At 38.3% G+C, this 22,788-nt stretch overlaps 1 protein-coding gene across 1 annotated transcript; it reads left to right on the top strand.

Annotated features, from left to right (window-relative positions):
* Window positions 1-4: 4 nt before the first annotated feature.
* Window positions 5-21,295, top strand: LOC111867082 (methyltransferase-like protein 17, mitochondrial). The gene is made up of 10 exons (XM_023856573.2): window positions 5-190; window positions 489-648; window positions 3,384-3,515; window positions 7,064-7,334; window positions 8,112-8,277; window positions 12,927-13,070; window positions 15,642-15,728; window positions 17,722-17,860; window positions 19,319-19,457; window positions 21,057-21,295. The coding sequence occupies exons 1-10, from the start codon at window positions 137-139 to the stop codon at window positions 21,136-21,138; spliced, it is 1,374 nt and encodes a 457-aa protein (XP_023712341.1). The 5' UTR covers window positions 5-136; the 3' UTR covers window positions 21,139-21,295.
* The last annotated feature ends 1,493 nt before the right edge of the window (window positions 21,296-22,788 follow it).

The following is a 22,788-nucleotide window of genomic DNA, read 5'->3' as shown; positions in this document are numbered from 1 at the left end:
TGGTCAGTGTAGGCAACACCAGAAAGACCAGAAATGTCTCAATCTTGAGGATCTTGAGGATCTTCTGCAGTCGGAATTGGAGTGTGTGTTTGGACTTACAAATTACTGAATTACATACGTGAAGCTGGTCATAAAAATGAAAATTAGTTTTAGCTTATTAGCGTTTTCACTGTTAAAAAATAGTAGGAAGGTAAGATTTAACAAACTGTTGGGTCATGTTCAAAATGAAATTACAATTTAGCTTATGTGGGCAGAAGTCAATTTGTACTACAGTTTAGGCTTGGATTGTATTAGCCTAGAAATACAGTAATATTGCTCTTAACTGATGAGCTTGTGAAGTGCAAATTGCGGTACAGGTTTATCAAAATGGAAATAACGTATCCAAACAAAAGCTAACTACATAGGAGTACTTGTGTACTATAAAGTGAGAACTTAAAACAAAGATGGAATTAGTGGGTCTTAAAACACATAATTTTTTATTCACACAGTATGGAACACAAGTCAAGCCTTCTGTTGAAATGGAAGATCAACTGATAGCTCTTATTAAAGCTGATGAAATGAAACCAAGAAAACATCCAGGTGTTATGAAAGCGAGAACAGTAGAAGTTCCAGCAGCGGTGGTTAGCACTATGAAAGTTATTATTAAGGGTAAGTACAAGAATATTGGTGATTTCAAGTATTCATAACACTTCAGTGCTAATGTGAATTCTCTTTTGGGGTGATGGCTTTCAAGTTGGACAAAATAAGGATCTTCAAACCAGCAATGCAGACCAAATCCACATGGTGCTATCACCCAGTACTAAATCTGTAGTATGAGGTTATTATTTCCCAACTAGTCATCCTGGATGTAATGTGCTATCAGTTTATTCAGAATCCAGAAACAGCTAGACTTATTTATCATGCTTCATAATTTTACTTTAATCATAGATGTGAACACATCATCTCACATTTGGTTCCTGGTATATGAAGAGTGTGAAAATCATTAAGTGATTTAAGACTAGAGAACAAAGATATCAAGATTGTGTTCCCTGTTGGTAGATCCACTGAGAAAACTGAAACATCAGCTTCAGATTCTCACTCCCTTGGCCTACTAGTAATCCCTTCCTTATCACAATGGTTTCTCTGCCTTACCTGGCACACTTTTGTTTTGTGGAGAAACCACAGTTCTGTCCTGTGTCTACACATGGCTGTGATGACTGGACCAAGCTGACACCAAGCTGACAGCAAGGGGACTGAGGTGGAAGGGATTAAGTGTTGCAGTTTTTTCTTATATGAATTTTAATAACATAACCAAACCTAACCTAATACTTGCAGCCTCCGTAGTCTAGGGGTAACGTTCCCACTTTATGACTCAAGATACGCGGGTTCAAACCCGGCGGAGGGAACAAGTCCTCTGGGAGGGACTTTAAGCCGTGTGTCCCGTGTTGTAGATTTACGTAAAAGATCCTCATGTCTCTAGAAGACCTCTGAGCAAAATTAGGCAAGTTTCCCGCCCAAGTAGTTTCCAATTCCTCTGGTAGATGGGGAAGTATCAGGGACAACTACCAGAGAGGCCGACCTCGCTGGCAGAACGGGGCTGATAGCGAGCACCAGTACTGGAAGGGCATGGCGAATAGTTAGAACAATTAAAGGGGGACGCACAATAGATCAACAAATGCTTGCAGTGCATGGGGAAACCCACCCCCTCCAAATAATAATAATAATTCAGTTCAATTCTTTATTATTTATGTGCCAAGTCAACAGCCGCAAGGCCAATTACAGACTTAGCACAGTGTAGATGAAAGTAATTACATGTAACATTATACAAACATTAGACAAACACTTTATAAGTCAAAAATAAATTACAGGAAATTTCTTGGGAAAACACAGTAANTTATTAAGTGTGTTAAGTTATTATTATTATTATTATTATTATTATTATTGTTATTGGAGGGGGTGGGTTTCCTCATGCACCACGACTAATGGTCTATTGTACGTCCCCCTTTGATATTCTACCAGTCACCATACCCTACCGGTACTGGTGTGTGCTATCAGCCCCGTTCAGCCAACGAGGTCGGCCCTCAGTACCTTGATACTTCCCCCATCTACCAGAGGCATTGGAAACTACTTGGGCGGAAAACTTTCCTAATTTTGCCTGTTGGCAAAATTAGGACTTGTTGCCTGAATTTTTCTGCCCTTAAAAATTCCACGACCTCCGCCGGGTTTGAACCCGCGTACCATGAGTCATGAGGTGGGAACGTTACCCCTAGACTATGGAGGCCGCATATGTCCCTACCCATTAGTCATTTCTTAAAAATTTCAGATGTTAGCACAATACAGAGCAGGTAAACTACCAATACAAACCCCCATAAAGCATCAATGGTTAGCCCTGTTCCCAATAACCAACAGCTCCAGTTCGTAACATCTGAACAGCATAATACAGTTACACAAACCATTCCATTCTTTGAACCAGATAGAGTTGCATGTTTGTAGCTTAGGGAATTTTCTGGTGTGGCATGATAAACCTGTTTCATTGTTATTGTAGGTGATCTGCACAAAATTTCTGAAGCGAGTTCGGCAGCTCTGTTGGATTTCCGTTATTCAGCACTTCCAGCCTCAGCATTGCCCTTATTGCTGTGTACCTTCTTGAATTTTATCCCAAACCTGCATTTTATTTCAGACAACCAACCATCTGTTGGTTACAAATTATGACCCAGCTGATTCCTCTGACTTTGTTTTTCAACATTGGACCACTGACATGTACACCCCGTCCAGTTACAATAGAGAATCACTGATTCAGGGCCTCTTTAACATCTGTATCCTCACCTTCATGCTTCCATTTTTGGGAACTTCCCCATTGTCCATGATGTAATGGCCCATCTCTCAGTTTCTCTTGCTGCTGCATAATGTGTGCAGTTGTAGATTTCAGCACTCCAGTTATCTTTGCCAGTTGGCAATCACTGGTGTTAGGTGGTTGGTTTCTAATTTTTTCAAGTACGGCATTTTTGTCAGTGAGTGTTACATATCTCCTAGGTATTTCTGTGGGGATCTGAAATTTTAAATGAAAAAATCGCTGCACATGCCACAGTAGACTCATAAACTCAGCCACTGCAAGACTGAGAGCATCTGTAGCTAGATGTTCATTTATACTGAGTCAGTGCCATTGATGACCAAGTAACCACAGATGCACCATGTGGCAGCTACTGGCCAAATTAAATGGTGTGGTGTCCAAAATATGTGAAACAAATTGTGGATATATTTTCGATTTGCCTTTGTTCTCCAGGATTTGCCCCAGTTAGCTGGTGACTGTTAACCAGAATCCACTGTGTGTGTGTGTATACATGTATACACATATATTCTTTAAAATATTGCATGTTGTTTATGATTTTGTTTTGTATTGTTAGACAAACCTGTGAGTGCTCTTCGAATGGAAGGAGAAAAACTGGAAAGATATTTGAAAGGCAGGCACCCACCTGTTGAGAAAGATCAAGTCACGTCCAAGGGAATTGAAATACAGCAACAGATTGAAGCTAAACGTAAGAACAGAACATTTTGAGTATCAAAGCTAAGTACAGTGGATCCTCGCTTAATGAGCACCTCTCATAATGAATAATTCGCATAACGAATAAAACAAATTGTAAAAAAATGACTCACTTAATGAGCGATGTTTCGCATAACGCGTGGCAAGAGAGGAAGTCCTAGACTGTGCGCTAGCTACATCAGCCTGTGTTTAACACTCGTTCTGCTAGCATCCTAGTGTCGCTTGTGATCACACATTTTTCCAAACTTGTATTCAGACATATTATTTGTGATTTTTTTGTGCAAAGTTTAATAACCCTTGCAAAATTGTCCCCGAAGACAAAGCCACAAAAAGACAGCCATAAGAGAATAAAAATAACCATAGAAATGAAACGTAAAATCATTGAAAAGCGAGAACAAGGTGTGAGCGTGGCTGATCCAGCATGCACATACAATTGGTCTACATCAGCGATTTGCACTATCCTCAAGAACAAGGACCAGATTAAGGAGATAGATGCTTCAAAGGGAGTGACAAGAATATCTATGCAACAGTTACGTATTCTTGATGATGTTGAAAGGTTGCTCCTCATATGGATAAACGAAAAGCAATTGCAAGGCGACACTATTAACGAGAACATCATTTGTGAGAAGGCAAAAGTGATTTTCGCCGACCTTGTTAAGAAGATGCCAGATCATCAACGGCTGAAGAAGAAGCATTTAAAGGAAGCCATGGGTGGTTTGAGAAGTTTAAGAGAAGAACCGGCATCCACAGCATTGTAAGGCATGGTGAAGCAGCAAGCTCCGACACAAACGTAGCAGAGAACTTCATCGTTGACTTCAAGAAGCTCATAGGTTCTGAGGGTTACCTGCCGCAACAGGTTTTTAATTGTGGCAAGACGGGTCTCTTCTGGAAAAAGATGCCGAAGTGAACCTATATAGCAGCAGAGGATAATGCATTGCCCGGCCATAAGCCAGTGAAAGACCATCTCACGCTGCTATTTTGTGCCAATGCAAGCGGCAGTTTGAAAATTAAACTGCTGCTTGTTTACCATTCAGAAACTCCATGAGCCTTCAAGAAGTGTAAAGTCCAGGAGAGCAGGGTAAATGTGATGTGGAGGTCCAACAACAAGGCTTGGGTGACATGTGATCTTTTTGCTGACTGGATCAATGAAGTGGTTGGTCCTTCTGTGAAAAAATATTTGCTTGAGATGAATCTGCCACTCCATGTCTTACTTGTTATGGACAATGCTACTGCCCATCCTCTAGACCTACAAGATGACCTTGAAGAATTTAAATTCATCAAGATCCAGTTTATGCCTCCCAACACCACTCCGTTACTCCAGCCTATGGACCAACAGGTTATTTCTAACTTTAAGAAGCTGTACACTAAAGCACTCTTCGAGCGTTGTTTTGAGGTGACTGAAGGGACCAATCTCACTCTCAGAGAGTTTTGGAAATATCACTTCTAAATCTTTGCCTGCCTCAAGATGATCGAAAAGGCGTGGGAAGGGGTTTGGTGCAATAAGAGAAATGCTGCAAGGATGGGAAACTGTTGCATTGTACATTGAGAAGGATCACCCTAATAAGGCAGTGGCTATGCCCGCTACAAATTTATTTAATGATAATGCTGCATCGCATTTTCACCAAATTTTGAAGCATCAGCAGAAACAAATGTCTCTAGACAGCTTTCTAGTAAAAAAGAATTAGATATGTATCATAAATAATAAACTAATTATTTCGATTTTTTTCTTTTCTGCAAATCAAATTTGCATTCCAGGTTGGTTCATTCTGCATAGAAGAAGAGATGAAGATGATTCATGCTCCTTAACAATGTATATATAATTTTCTTTGAATAAACGTTATACATAAAATTTTTTGAGTATTTTTTTCGGCATGGAATGCATTATCGTATTTTACATTAATTTATATGGGAAAAATTGTTTCGCTTAACGAGTGTTTCGTATTACGAGTAAGATTCTGGAAAGAATTATGCTCATTAAGCAAGGTTCCACTGTAACTCACCATGTGAGTTCAGGGTCATCCTTGAGCAGTTAACACGTATTCAGGTGATCTGGTAGTATGAAACTCACAACTTCATAATTGTATATAAGATTGATTTTAGTATTATGGTTTCATCTGTGCTAATCTCTCAGTGGTCAGCTTCAAGGTTANGGTCTGCGCTTTCGAAATCCTATAATTTTCTTCAACCTGGTTCGGAACTTGGCAACCAGCAAGTTGTGGTCAGAGTCAATGTCTGCCCCAGGAAGCGTCTTCACATCCTTCACACTGTAATAGGTGTTCAGGTAGTCAAAAATTGTTTGCATTTTGTGAAGTCTGAAGATTTAGATTTGTAAGATATGACCATTGATCCCTATCCTGAGCCACATGGAACGACTATCTCTGACATAGATTTTAAAATTATCTTCCCATCTACACATAGGTGTTATGAGTGGTCTCTTCCATTTAGGTTTTCTCACATACAATTGGTATGCATTTTTCATCTCTTACGTACATGGCACATGCCCAATCTATCAAATCCACCCTGATTTGATCAGCCATGCCATGACTCACTTATTTAGTTGCCAGCTTCCTACTGTGTCAGTCCAGGTTTGATAGCAGGTCATCCCGTGGAGGATTTGTGATGGACAAAGTGACACTGAGGCAGGTTTTCTCTGAGTACTTTGGTTTTCCCTGCCAAATCTTATTCAACCAGTGGCTTCATATGCATTTATCATCATACCATTGGTGCTGTGTAGTCTCAGTACTGCCAGTATTGCTAAATAACAAACTAAAAAAGGAATTGGTTTGATCACTCTAGTAATATACAAAATATAAGACCCCTCAGTAGTATATTTCTCTGGCCTCTTCTCACTTCATCCCTCTTAGGTCCAGATATTATCTTAAGCTTCCTGTTCTCAAACATATTTCAGCATGTAGACTGTTTCTGGGTAACGCTTGCAAAGAAACAGGTCTCCACAGCATTGAAGCAACACACAGCAATAGAGGTGTTTTCTACTGTGGTCTGTGCCGAAGAGTTATAAGCAGGACAAAATGAAGACAGGATATTTGTCAGATGGCTAGGATGTAAGCAGAGGACAATGTTAAGATCCATTTCCAGGAAACGGCTAGTGAATATTAAGAAGACTTTATATATACTGTAGTTACAGTGGTATTTGGAGCGTGTAATTCAGTGAGACTGTAATGGTTACTGTGTTAAAATCTGTAAAGAATATGAATTCTGAATATCCTGGTGTAATTGAACTTCTTCATTCTTAGGTCAAAGTATTTTCTCTGGCCCTTGGGCCTTAAATGCCCTCAATCTGTAGTCTTCCTTCTGAATAAGGGACCAAATGTCACATTCAAAACAAACAAGTGTAATAGTTTCTAATCCTAATTTTTGGAACAGAGTTGACAATAGAAGCTTCTGCGCAGGATTATAAGATTCATTGTGCGAGAATATTCTACTTATTTTGTTTATGCAGGAACAGAAATTGTTTGAATGTAATTGTACTTCTCTACATTTGAATGAAATTATGTGACTAGTTTTGTTTCTGATTTCTTTCAGTTGGTGTTGATTTATTGTCACTGTCAGAAGAACAAAAAGAAGCACTGAAGTCCAGATTCCAAAATCTTGTAATAAAACGCCTTAAACATATGTTGTATTCCTGGAAGCCAGTTGTATATAATGAACACAGTTCACTGCTGTATATGGTGTCAAGATTTGCGCCAGAGTATGCAGTCCTTCTGAAGATTTTAACGGAAGTGAAAACTCGAGAGCCAGACTTCCAGCCACACTCAATGTTTGACTTTGGATCGGGCGTAGGAACAGCAACATGGTGAGCTACTGTAGAAACAGTTGGTGTTGTTAGGGTTTGATATGTGAGTGGCATCTGAATGTCACACCATGCAAGTTGGAGCAAGTGGTAATACTGCTGACTTGTACTTGGGAGATGCCTGATTTGGACCTCAGATGGGACACTGTCCTGACACAGGTTTGTGGTTTTTCTCCTTACATCCATCCAGATGTCAGGATAGTACCTCTAATAAGACCAGAACATTCATTATTCACTTACCATCCAGGATAGCTCAGCTGGTATAGTGCGTAGGATACAGGCTCAATGACCAAGGAATCAGGATTCAAGGGCAAGAAACTTTTTTTTATTGTCCATAATTTCAAGACCAATTTCTCTGCAGTGGGTGCTGGAGAGACTTTCTCCAGGGGTATGGATGAATAAATAATGGATTGGCCACTGGCCCATCTAAACACACTAGAAAAATACCGTATACATAAAATGAATATAAAGATGGATTACACATGAATGACACATACATCTACACCTGTAACCTGATATTCAAGGCAATGCAAGAAGTGAACACCAGATAGCGACATAAATACATTATAAAAGAAAGAACCAGTCCAACTCGGCAAGTATTTGAAAACAAGACATGCAACGTAACACAACAGGAAGGAACACAACCCATCTGTTCTGGTGTTCATTTCCTAGCATCTAGCTATATGGACTTCCAGAAACACATCAGAAACTTACATTTTTGCTGATAATTGTTGTAACTGTAAGATATGCCCTTAGTTCCAAAATGATGCTGATTTCTAGGGCAGCTAGATCTGTGTGGGGAGATACAATACAAGAGCACTTCAATGTGGACTCTTCAGGAGAAATGAATGACTTGGCGAGTTTTTTGCTAAGAGGTGGGGATGAAGAAGCAGAGATGCCAATTAAAGCAGTGTTTTACCGACAGTTTCTGCCAGCCTCTCACATGGTATGTCTCTGTTATCAACATTATAGTTTCATATCCAATCTGACAGAATACAGGAGTGGAACAACTTTAATTCAGTAGTTCACCCAGCCTTAAGTATTTTTTGTAAGGCACATTTTTGCTGATACATTGTATATCCACTCTGTATACCTAGATGTATGGTCACTGAAAGAAAAATACCTGTATGGAAATGCAGCTGTGTATTAATGTCAGTTGTTTCTAGCTATAAAATCTAAGAAGCCTCCACACAATAGGAATGAATGTCATTTATGTCACTCTTAAGCTAGGAAGCATTGTATATTCATACAAGTTTGCTAGATGTCTGGCACTACTTTGTAGTGGCCCCATATGCCAAATCATTTGCCATTCCTTGAGTAGTAGAATCCGGTCTAGAAAACCAAGATTAACAGCCATGGGGATCCGTTGCACTGACCACGCTACACCCTCTATCCGCTAAAGTTGGCACTAACTTCGCCCACAAGCTGCAGTCGCTTGGTCGGTATAGTTTGCTTGTGGACTACAGGCCACGGAGTTTGTTTGAATAGTAGGAGTTGCACCATAATCTTTCCTTATCACAGCTATATCTCTGTTTCAGAAAGAGATAAAATGACATGTCCCTTTTCTCTTTGGAAGTATTACATACAGTTTGGCACACAGACTTACTTAGTCATGGAGCTGAGCCCTTCTTGAGGAGAGGCCACTTCTGCAGCTACTCAAGAATTTCCCAGCAATTTATGGAACCTGAAGGTTCATTACGGTGTTGACAAGAGCCCTCCACTGGTCCCTGTCCTGAGCCAGACCAATCCAGTCCATACCATCCCATCCTGTCTCTCTAAGATCCATTTTAATATTGTCCACCCACCTATGCCTTGGTCTTCCTCTTTCCTTCTGGCTTTCCCACCAATATCCTGTATGCATTCCTCATCTCCCCCATTCGTGCTACATTCCCTGCCCACGTCATCCTCCTTGACTTAATCATTCTAATTATTGATATATTGGGTTTTTGGACTTTATCAATTGTCCTGGTTTTTAAGATAACTAATTTTTATTGTGTTTTTATTAGTTATCTTAAAAACCAGGACGATGGATAAAGTCCAAAAACCCAGTATATCAGTGTGTTATACACCATCGTCAGAATCCTGTAGTAACTACTCACTCTAATTATACTTGGAGAAGAATACAAATTATGAAGCACCTCATTATGCAGTTTTCTCCAACCTCCTGTCACTTCATCTCTCTTCAGTCCAAATATTCTCCTCAACACCCTGTTCTCAAACACCCTCAGTCTTTGTTCCTCCCTTAATGTCAGAGACCCAAGTTTCATACCCATACAGAATCACAGGCAAAATTATAGTATTGATGGTTGACACATTTATAAAATCGATTAAAAAGAACCCAGTCAACATGCATGTTATTCCAGTTTTGCACCACTCTGGATTAGTTCTTGGATATTCTGTTAGAGGTTACCAGAAAGCGTATTACAGTTTTATTGCTGCATGTCAGTCAGTTAAGTGCATGGTGAATAATATCTGTCTGACGATTGAACAGAGCCAAAATTTGCATATGCTCCAGACTGACTTTGTACCCCAACTTATGGCAATGCAGATGCCTGTTGTCACTCAATGGTTTATGCAGAATGGTGCCAAGAGAGACACTGCTAATGTCATATTGGATTTTCTGAACATAATTTTTAGCCCTTATATCATGTCATGCTGTTATCCATAGCATCACAGTTGTGGACATTTTCAGCTGCCACTTAGCCCATACTTCGCTATGATTTCCTTTTATGGTGGTTCCTGAAGGAGGAGATGTTTCCATTAAACATCATAATGTTATGGAAATGAAAGCAATGATTATCCATCTGTGCACTGAACCTTACATGTATTGCCAGATCATCACAAATATGTGTGTTCAACTTCAAGAAGTTGTTAGACAAGATGGAGGTCATATTGAACAAGTGCTCTCCTCTCAAAATTTTAAACACCAAGCTCCAGAAACTCTATATCATATGAACAATAAATAGTTTTATTGTCAGATATTCAAATATGTTAACTATTCATGTGCCATCCTGTAGTAAGTTGTGCCTCTGATTTCAGATGTTCAGTTACAGAATTTTTGCGATAATGGAAATTATAAAACATGAGCATAAAATTTATGATGAAAACCATAAACTTGCCTGTGTGAAACTTTGGGATAAACACTACAATTTCTTTTTAAACACAGAATTCAAAACGACAGAAACTTAAGCCAGAAATATTTTTCTTAAGGAATAATTATTTGTTAACAAATTCAGATTCCATATATGCATGTGTTGATGACAGCAGAATATGTAGCTGGCCATTGGCTGACCTGTACACATCTCTCAGCAATGTAGGGGGGACAGCTGCAAGCGTAGTTGCTGTCCCATCTTATTTTACATTGTGCAATGTATTATACTTTGAAACATCTTTTAGGGTGCATCATACCTTGAGCAGGCAGCCTTATGGAAGTCCTGTGTGTTCAGTAATACTTCCAGTATGGCAGTTCCCATTATATGTTGAAATTAGAATGTAGTGACTTTCTCATAATAATGTTGTGGGATTGTTATCAATACTCCAATAGACAAACCACACGAAACTGTATGATTATATATATTGAATCGTTTAAAGTCAATATACAGACACAGAATATACGTATAATATTCAAGCATTGGCTGGCCCTCTAAGGGCAGTTCGTTCCACCGCAATTTCACTCCTCTGTAGTGGGCAGTCTTATGGCCATCTAGCTGGCCTGTCTGGGCGGTGATGCAGTGCTGCACGTGCCGGTAGGATTGACTGGCTTGGCCGGTTGCGGAAGATGCGTTCGCTGAAGGTTTGCGGCGACTATGCCAGTTACCCGGTCACAGAAGTGGAGTTGATGCCTCTGACTGTGTTACCGTTTCGAGTTGAACTGATTGCACCGTTGGCTCCCGGTCTTAAATACTGCCGGCCAGGAGGCGGAGCTAAAGTTGCAGTTGTCACGGTGGGCATCCATTGGGCAGTGCACGGAAAGGCGGGTCCACGGTGAAGTTTATAAATATATGTAGCTGGTATTTAAGTTGTAGTAGTTGGAGAGTTTATAAATTCCGTGGCTCTTTGGTCACAGCTGCCTGTTTGGCACTGTTCTGAAAGGGGTGATGGTTGTCTGCCAGACGCTGTGGGGATGCTCCCACAATGTAATGATCTGTGTCACTGTTTAATAATTGTGCACCATCCAAGATGTTTTACTCAGTACCTACCAGATTAGTAAAGAACTTCTATTGCAGTTGTGGATGGAGAAGATTATTGGAACACTTCTCAGCGTTAACATAGAAATCAGTAGAAAAATACAGTTTGCATTATGAAAGTTTACAGTGTGGACAGATTTTTAAGAATACATTTCTTCCGTAATGTGGGTACATCCTGTACTTGTTAATCATTTTGTTGGCTTTCCAGAAACTAAATTTTAGATATGTGTGAAAGTTACTTTACCTTCTGTTTTATGTAGTTCTTCCATAATGTGGGTACATCCTGTACTTGTTAATCATTTTGTTGGCTTTCCAGAAACTAAATTTAAGATATGTGTGAAAGTTACTTTACTTTCTGTTTTATGTAGTTTTGAAACTTTATGTTTTACTTTAAGACAGGAATGTTAATTGAAAATTTTGAAAGCAGAATTCAGAGATAATATTAATACCCAGCATGGTTGAACAAACCATAATATTAAGGAAGCATAAAGAGAAACTTTGCAACTTTTCTGAATGAGCAAGTTGGCTCAAGCTGTAATGCTTCTGATTTGTATTCTACAGGTGCTCGCTTCAAATTATGGCCAGATAAGTAATTTGACTCGAGCAATAATGCTTCTGACTTGTATATGTGAGGTGCCTGATTCAATTCTCAGCCGGACAATGAATAAGTTCACTCAAGCAATAATACTTCTGACAAGTCTGGGAGGTGTTAGACTGACTGTCCTCAATGAAGGTTCTTTGTGGTTTTCCTAAATCCCTCCAGGCATATTCCAAGATACTATCTACAATTAGGTCACAATCACTTTCTTCCATATTTTTTCAATTCTGTAGACTGAGACGTTAGGATAGTCCTTCACTTAGGCCATGGTTGCTTCCACATCCTTTCCAATTCATTATGCATTTCGATGATGAAGGTTAAAGAAGTTTTGTTATGTAACTGTGTAGGCTGGGGAGCCAGAATAGCTTAATTGCTGTAGTGACAGGCTACAGGCTATATGGCCAGGATTCAATTCCCAGTGGGGGCAAGAGATCTTTTTTCCTCCACCGCTTCTAGACAGGCTCTGGGTCCCACTGAGCCTCCTATTCAGTGGGTACCTGGGGCTCTTTCTCTAGGGGTATAGTGGCCAGGGCATAAAGCTGATCACTCACCACCATCTAGTGCCAAGGTAAAGAATGATGATGTACCTCTTCCCTCATATGTCTTCATGGAGTGGCGCTTAATTAAGCACAGGGACAACTTTACCTTTGTACCTTACTGTGTAGAGTGGTGCTTTTTTATGTAGATATTATACATTTAGTTTCTGTTCAGTGCATAAATACATGAAGTGTCTCTTATTATTATTATACTTTTTCAGTAAATTCAGAGTAACACTTATATGCAGATAGGTAACATTTGATAGTTTTACAGCTGAAGTATGATATTGTTATTACTGCCTACACACTTCTGGAACTTCCTTCTGCAAGAACTCGCTTAGAAACGATCCTCAATTTGTGGAACAAGACAAACAGATATTTGGTAATAGTGGAACAAGGCACAAATGCTGGATTCAAGGTGAGTATAGGGAGAAATTTGTTTTTCCTACAGTGAAACATATTTCATCCAATCTTGAACCACCAAAAGGGATAGTTGCAGGGAGTTGAAAGGCCTAATTCATTTTGGAACAAGTTAGTTTGACAGTGGTGTGATTAGGTTGAAACGGTTTGCTCTGATGCTACCCGATCAATTCAGTCAACACCTTGTCCACATCAGTTGCTTGGTATGAAGTTTTTAGATTGTTCACTAATGTAGGTACATTACTGTCAGCATAAGATANTTCTGTAATGTTAATAATGTATGTAACATCAAACTAACTTGTGAGTGACATGAAGCCATAAAATTGAAGTACAAAATACTCCCTCGTCATGTCATAATTGTTCTTAGGTTTCCAAGCACACTATACATGACACATGACTGGCAAGCGCTGACGTAACATGGCTGTGTGCGCATAGTGGTATAAACAGACTACATAACTGTATTAAACGTACATTCACGGAAAATCTCTTTCGGAATTTCGTTTCCATTATCTCATGTGGATTATTATGGGACCACGTATGCACATTTCGTAAATTATTTACACCGTCCCAGGTAAAAGACGCCTCATCACTGAATAAAATGATGCTTAACAGTTCGGGATGAGCTTTTATCCAGTGGGACAAATCCATAGGCTGAGCATGGTCGCCTGGTTCCAGATGTTGTACCCTTTGATCATGGTAAGGATACAACTCTTCATCATGTAAAGTTCGCCACACCTGCATACGTGATACGCCGATGCGAGAGGCCATTCTACGAGTGGACAGATGTGGACTTCTCTTAACCATCTCAAGAATGTTCTCTTGTGTGTTTATCATTCATACATCCTCCCTTTCAGAGTGCACAGAAACACTCGGAAGAGAACCAGTATCACGCAATGTCTGGTGAATTCGTGTAAATACACTTCGACATGTAATCCTTCGATCGGGAAAACGCCTTTGGTATTCTTCAACAGCAGCACATGCATTGCCACCGCAAAATCCACACACAAAATGCATATCACAATATTCCACGTTTGAAAACACCAAAGGCATTTCAGCAACTCTGCACAATTAACCTATCACCCATTCAAAACGTGTCCACGACGTATACTGAACGGAGCTTACGGCTAGTGTGAATCACCACACTCAAGGACAAACGTAGATAAGCCATGCCAGCTGACAGGTACAGTGCGTAGACTCGCCAGAAGACCACACTTTTCTCGGGCCATTATCTCCATAACCGTTCAACTTTGGACATAGGTGTTTTGGGTTATATCGGCATACTTTAACATAAGGAACACCCTCCCGAAGTTTGGCACAATCCTCCTGGGACACTCTGTATATGGTAACTGACTTAAACTTCCGGCTGACAACTACAACCTTGTCCTGATGAAAATTATAGAACATGACAGTAATTGGATAAATACTAAAATTTTTGTGAACACAAAATGCAATATAACAAAGTCAACTGAAACTGATTTTCTTTTAATAATTTATTATTCATTAAATTTTGATCACATATGAGCATCATAACAGGATATGTGGCAGGCCATAGACTAGCCTATATACATCAGAAATTTAGGAGGATGGCTGGTAGCTTGATTGCTGTCCTCATATTATTTTAGTGTGCAGTTTGCTCCTTTTATTTGAGATGCCTTCAAATGAAGGCATTTTTTTAAGTTTATTTTTGTGTACCTCATGTTATTTCTGATGTGTAAAACGTGTATTTTTATTAAAAATATTTCTTTGGGAATGCATCTCCACTTAGAGCATCAGTCAGTGGAAAAATAGAGTTAATATTATAGAATTACATGACATGGACAAATTTTCAAGACCCTGTCCCTTCTGTAAGATGGAGATGTGCTATTTAAATCCAGGAATCATGTGGAAAATTATTGAGGTACCGCATGATGTGTAGATTTGACTTTTCATGACTCTGCCTGAAATTGATATGAGAGCTATAAAAGGTAATCGATAATGTGCATAATATGGCAGGTGAAAATTTCAGCAAGTACTTTTATATGGGCTGACAAGTGTGGACACACAAATGTAGTATTGTAGTAATGGCTGGCAAGGGTCTAAATGCCACTTAAGATGATAATAAATTAAAAGTTAAAAGTAGCTCATCTTTCTCAAAATTCATCACAATTAATGATGTGAAATTTCTGAGCATTGTGAAGAAAACTGTCATTGGTATTGTAATTCTTAGTTCAAGAAGAGGAATCAGAGGGACAGTAATAATTGCAGAGTATATGTGGTCACAGTAATTGCAATGTCACTGCCGGTTTTAGATTTCAGAATTAGACAATGGTGCCGGTGCTTGGAGTGCACAGTTTTGTTTACATTATGTTTATTGATTGCCAGTTAAGGGGTATGGTATGAACAAAATTCAGCAGAATTTTATTTTTGTTTAACGAATGTCAAAAAAATGACTCATAAAATGTGCTGCCCCAGAAAGCCACTTTGTTAACCTTGGTTTTGTGGTATTGTGGTACTGTATACAGGAATAGAGATGGATGTACTCTGTAGTTATTTTATTATTATTGTTATTGTATTATTTTATATTTCTGAGGTAACAAATGAAGCAAGGGACTTCATACTGGAACTTGAGAGAAGAAACGATAGCCACACAGCGACTGTAGCTCATGTGTTCTCACCGGTGAGTATCACATTGTCAGTCAAATAACAACTGGTACTTTTGCAGCAAATGCCTTCAATTGTGGTGCATTCTGTCTACCTGCAAGATGAAAGAATGGAACCATCCATGGGGCAGAGCTTCTGTTACCATTGTTGGGATTGGGTTTGACAGAAGTGACCCTAAGGGTAACTCCTTGTTTGGACATTTAAATGGCTTCCTGCTACACATGAAGTGACCTATTATATCTGCACTGTGTTTCTCATGACCTGCCATTTTCATAAACTGTTAGCATGTGCATTTGGACAACAATGAATAGAAACACAAACTGCAGAGGAGTGCTTGTTAACCATAGTTACACTATCCAAATTTCCTGTTATCTGTAACATATCGTGCAAAAATTTCAAAAGGGCATTGCTGAAATTTTAAATTGAATTGAATTGAATTTATTTACATTCTATAAATCCTAAGCAGGTTAGTACCTTTGGATAGAGAACATGTCAAAAGGTTACATACATAAGTACAGGCAATTTTAGCTTAAAAATTAATATAACTTAATTTTACATCATTCTCTATTTACATTGAAGTATTCATCTAAAGAGTAGAAGGAATGAGCATGTAGATAATTCTTTAACTCTGATTTAAACTTTTTAGTATCATTGCCCAAGTTTTTAATACTTTGTGGCAGATTGTTGAACACTTTTATGCCAGTAAAGTAGACTCCTTTTTGATATACTGATAAAGTTGATGAGGGTAGGTGGAAGTTATATTTTTGTCTAGTATTCATGTTATAGACATCAGAATTTAATTTGAATTTATCTTTGTTGTAAACAACAAATAGGAGAAGCGATAATATGTATTGCGATTGAAGCGGTAGAATTTTTAATTTCTTAAATAATTCTCTACATGAATCTCTACTTCTACATCCTGTAATGATTCTTATTATATTCTTTTGTATTTTAAAAATTATTACACTATGTGAAGAGTTCCCCCAAAATATTAATCCATAGTTCATAATAGAATGAAAGTAGGCATGGTAAACCATCTTCAATGTTTCCTGTGACATAAAAGGCTTAATTGATCTCATCGCATAGCAAGCTGCATTTAATTTAGGTATAATTTGTTCAATATGTATTTTCCAAGACAGTGTACTGTCTACATGTATTCCAAGGAATTTTGTATCAAGTACTTTACAGATTAATTTGTTGGCATAACTGATGTCCAGATCAATTTGGTGGTTGTTTTTAGTTGTGAATGATATGTAATGTGTGCCAGAACTCCCCCACATGATATATTCAAGAAAGCATTGGCTACCACCATGACTAATGTGACCTGGCATCACTGACAAAATTCATGACTTGGGTTCTGGTGAAAGTGACTCGTGGCAATTGGGTACATCTGCTGTATGTATATAGGCCTGCTTTTATAACTGTGACATATATATTTATTTTCTTCACTATGTTTCCCAAATGAAATACAAAGTTTTTCCGCTCAAGATTGTCAGTCATAATTAAATCAAGGAGGTTGAGATGAACCAGACCCATAGCATATATTTGTTGGCAAATGTGTATATAATATTGTTTGGAAAGTCTTGTGGAAAAAAGCCACTTTCAAGACCACAGTATAGATAGGAGATATTTTTCCCAAGGGAAATCATGACCATTTCTTCATTATCATTGCATAGCACAGTCAGAATTTCATCAATATATTTTGTAAAAGAGGCATTTCTACACTGTCCTTAGTGATTAACTTCAGATTTCTGCCATAACAAGGAATTTCTTGATCAACTGAACATGTGACATCTGATTATGTGACTTGTATAATTTTGTATATGTATCTTGATATACATATCTCTTTTCAAAGGACCCATTTTCACATCCTAGGTTTGTTACCTGTATGGATATATGGAAAATAAAGGATATGAATGAAGTACTGATGTTAACAGGTGAGATATTCTACTAACATGTTCTCATGTTGTGGTTCTTTTTAAAGTTTACAGTGTTGTTGTATGTTTCAGTGTCCACATGACCTACCTTGTCCTAGGCTTACACATGATAAAACGCCTTGTAATTTTGAAGTGTCATATATACCATTACCTTTTCAAGGAAGATGTGATGCAAAGAAGGAAAGATATTCATATGTGGTTTTAAAAAAAGGTAAAGCTATTTCAGTGTGAAGAAAGACACTGGTATAATAGTATAAATGAGAATAAGGATCAATTTATTAAATTGTGTGACCATCTGATGCCTCTAATAATTCTAAAATAATGTCCAAATATAATTTTTATTAAAAAGCCATTTTAAAACTTTATCTTTGTTATCCAGCCATTATAATTCAAGTTGCACCATAATAAAATTACCTTACCTGTGAAACATTACTCTCCTTATAGAAACAGACTATCTTTTTCCCAGATTTTATAAAAAGGCAGTTGCACTACAGTTTGTAATTATAGACCCATTTGTTTATTCAGCAATGCATCCAAGTTATTTAATGTATTGTGATGTATAGACCAATTGCTATGCAACGACTTGGTAAAGACATTCTTGTGCAAGCATACACATTCCACAAGAGGATGTCCATGGCTAGGCAAGAAATCGTAAACAAGCCTGCAACAATAGAGAGGCTGTTTTCTGTGTGGTCCTTGTAAAATGGTTATAAAGTATTGTTCAACAGAACAGAACAGTAGTCGAGTTGTAAGTGAAGGGTTGAGCTCTTTGAGGCACCAGCCTGCTGAGATATGGACTTGGGAGCAGAGGAATTGAATTGAGTTGGGTCTTTGGAATTGATAGCTACAGAATAATGGCAAGAAATGAGTTAGGCTATGAAAAGAAGACTTCATGTGTGATTTGAACTGACAATGAGAGTGTTATAAATTCATTGCCAGGATATGACTAATGAAGACTGAGAACCCTAGTGCGTGTGTAACGGTGAACTGGAAAGTGTGTAGATCAGCAACAGCGCTGTATTGCATGTAGTCCTGAGTTGTGAGTGTATAAATGGGCCTTTTTGTTATGCACACATTCCCTTGCATATCCATATAAAGTACACATTCACACATTGAAGTTATTTTTCAGAAAAGGAACAAGCTGAAACTTGAAACCTTGTCATAAATTTATACCAGAATCTTGTCCTTATTTTCCACATGGGTATCATGTGAAAACCAGTTTAAATGAGTACCTCTCACAAGACAGTGCAACAGAAGAAGTAATGTGACTGATTGGATGTTTAATACAACAGTTGGGACTCAGGATTATGATCAGCGGGCACATAATGCAAAACTTGCATTACACTAGCTGTTCAGTGATTTTCTAGATAAATTTTGAAGTGAAATTGCAAAGTATGTAGGCTGTTGACTACAACATGAGCCCTCACACATCACTTAAAGCTAATGCAAGGAGTGTATGTCCCGCCTGTTAGATCAGCCAAACTGTTTGTGGAAGACTGAGAGCTAATTACCTCTTATGGTTAAAGTATGCAGCCAGTTGCTTTACTAAATAAGCTGTCACATAACCATGTAGAAGTGAACATTGGTTTATATAAAACAAGGGCACAATTTTTTAAGTGCTTAGTGATAACACAGATTTCAGTAATTCCTGTAATGTCTCTGTGTGAAGGCCCCAGACCAGACAGTGATGTTCAGTGGCCAAGAATTGTAAGGAAACCACTTGTTCGTAAGAAGCACACCATCTGCAGGATGTGTGTTGCTGGAGGGAAACTGCAAGAGATCATCTTCACTGCGTCCAAACATGGGAAGTAAGTTTCATTATCTTTCTAAGTGTTACCTGGTAGGGCAGCACCATAGCTCAAGCGGTTAGTCACTGGCTTCCCACCGTGGCATCTTCATTCCACCAATTGCTCCACAATCATATCATCTGGGGCTGGTACAATAGGCTAGAAGTGGCCGCAGTACAAGTCCAACCCCATTAGCAATAAAAAAAATGTTATCTGGTCACTTGGGTTGTTTGAACAGGACTGGTTATGTAGTACCAAGTGCAACTTGCAGCAGGTGAAATAATTTCAGAATAGAAAGTTATTGGTGTTTATTAGGTATATGTGAGAATGAGGATTTTAATTTAAAATGAAATGAAAAATATTCTCTACTGTTTAAGTTACTTCACTGTAATCACAGTTTATAACATTAGCTTTTTTAACCCTTTTGATATCAGGACCTTTTTAATGAAAAATATTAAAAAAAATCTTGTTTAAAAATTAATTCTAGGGTCATGTCTTTTTTTACCATAGGCAGAGAGAGAGATTTTCTTAACAAGTTGATTCGTGCTAGCGTTGCCAGTCATTACAGTTGTGATGGATCAGGTAGTTTGTGATCTATAGAAAGCAGCAGCCAACTGAAGTTTGAGACTCAACAGTCAATATTCAGCTGAGGTATTTTTTTCTTGACTAAAACTAATAAAGTTGACACACATGCCTGCCATTTACCAACTGACTGACTTCATGGAGCTGAGCCCTTCATTAGAAGCCTCCAATCACGCAGGTTATCAAGAATTTCCCAATATTTTGTGGAACCCAAAGGTTCATTACCATGTTCTCAAGAGCCCTCCACTGCTCCCCATCTTGAGCCAGATGAATCCAGTCCAAACCACCCCATCCTATCTAAGATCCATTTTAATATTATCCACCCACCTACATCTTGGTCTTCCTATTAATCTCTTTCCTTCTAGCTTTCCCACCAATATCCTGTATGCATTCCTCTTCTCCCCTATTTGTGCTACATGCCCCGCCCATCTCGTCATTCTAATTATACTAATGTGAAGCGTACAAGTTATGAAACTGGTCAATATGCTGTTTTCTCCAACCTCCCATCACTTCATTCCTCTTCTGTCCAAATATTCTCCTCAGCACCCTGTTCTTAAATACTCAGTCTATCAGAATTACTTGGTTTTTGGACTTTGTCCATCATCCAGTATTGTAGAAACCAGAAAACACAACATTTTGGAAACTGGATTCATTTCTGTCATCAGGTCCTGGGGGGTGGACGACGAGACACCTACTGGATGGAGTTGATAACCTTTTATAATCTCAGCTGAGGTTTTTTCATACCTCATTAATTATTTTATAAATTAATTTGATATTATTGATTATGAATTGTATTTATTTGCATATGCAAAGCTAATTTAACTGCTTAGCAAAGAGAATGTTTTGTCATAATTGTATGCAGTAAGTCTTATGAGACGACAAACAGTTTTTAATATGATTTTGCATAATTCCAATTTAGTGAAAACCTCAAGTTAATTCTAAGAAAACCCAATTTTCCCAGAGATTCATTGAACAGGGATTTGATTGTATATTTAAAAATCTTAATTCCAAATGTGTAAGTTGTCTTTCTTTCCTCAGAATTCCATATTGGTGTGCACGATCAAGTAACTGGGGTGATTTGTTGCCAATGACAGTGAAGGATGTAAATGGCAAAGAATGAATCGGTAAAGACACCTTCAGCAGCATTCATATGTGGAAGATACAGGATAGGAGTAGCTAATTTGTGACTGATTGATTGTCTTGTAGTTACTTCAGCTGCTCTGGTCATTTGTAACTATAAAGACACCAGACAATTCAAATAAAAACCATGGCTTATACTTCTTCAGTTTTAATAACCTAGATTCTCTTTGGCTGAAATTTTTGTATTCTCTCTAATACTTTCCCAAGCTTAGTCATCTAAGTTTTCCAAGTTGTGAACCTATTTGAAATTTTCACCTGATATTGATTTTACCCTCTGCCTCATCTCCAAATTTTTTCATTGGTCATTTACTTACTTGTAGTCTCTCCCTAACTTTTGCCACCATCAGATAATGAACAGCATCACAGTATGCTCCCCTGGAAGATCAGACATCAAGTACACTTGAATTCTGTCATATCTGTGGCATATTTGCTCAAAGCAAGTGCTGTGAAGCCAGCAGAGACAGCCATTGCTAGGGAATGACTTTGAAAACACACCTATAGCTAGACAACAGCTTCATAAGCATGCAACAGTACCAGAGCCATCACTAAGCAATGTGCCCATGCCACAATGGAGGATCTGTTGGAAGTGGTGTTTTCTGCCAATAGCAGTGAGTTGAGAGAGGGTCTGCAGGCAGTCAGTTGAGAGTTGCTGGTAGCTGAAACCAGGGACAGTTTGGGAAGCTAGAGGAAGGGGATTGACCACCAATGGATGCCATTACCAAGCAGTGCAGTGAAGACAGTGACTGAAAACACTAGTCTGTGTGTGATAGTGATTTGTAAAGTGTAAGTCACAAGTTGTTTAAGTGTTCAATAAATCTGATTGCCAAACCAGACCCTGTCTGTTGTCATTCAAACATGTGACAATATGGTTGATCTGCTTGCATGTCTTTCTATTAGGAGATGTCTAAGTAAATTTATGAATGTATGAGAGAACCACAAATTCCACAAAAAACAATTTACAGAACAGTACAGAATAAACTGAGGGGAAAAACATTGATAGGATGAGCTCTGGCAGGTTTTCAGTAAAATCTTAAAATGTCAACCAAAAGGAAAACGAAGTTTGTTAAGACTTCTCAAACAGTGGAAGGATTCAGGTTTGTAATATTCATAACAGGTCTCTGGAGGTCTGATGATGATGATGAGGAGGAGGAGGAGAATGACAATGACAACAATGATGATGATAAATGATACACACTCCATCCCAAGTGCAAACAATATATGTTATATGTCTTTGATCTTGTTCTTTTCTACACTACATGTTTCGGCCTCTATCGGCCATCATCAGGTGTATACTCTTAACGTTGCTGCCACACTGAAACCCAGTCTAAAATTTAACATTTAAAAAACACATTGTTATTTTTGTCGTATTATCAGCATCTACCTCGTTGATATGTGTCTGGTATGTAGATTATATTGCACACGTCAAATTTTCCTGTAGTAGCACTATAAAATCTTTAGTTATGATTTTAAAACCCTTTAAAATTTTCTCTAAATTTTAAATTTAGAATTTAAATTTGTTAGGGTTACTCGCCCTATGTCTAAAGTGCTGGAGCGGCTAGTTCTTGTTCCACACTGTACAGATGTTATTCTGTGTGGTCTTCCTGTGTGCGTGCCGCTGCTTGTCTTTACT

Source organism: Cryptotermes secundus, unplaced genomic scaffold (genome assembly GCF_002891405.2).
Source record: "Cryptotermes secundus unplaced genomic scaffold, Csec_1.0 scaffold205, whole genome shotgun sequence".
Taxonomy (NCBI): domain Eukaryota; kingdom Metazoa; phylum Arthropoda; class Insecta; order Blattodea; family Kalotermitidae; genus Cryptotermes; species Cryptotermes secundus.
This window is presented reverse-complemented; position numbering and strand designations above follow the sequence as displayed.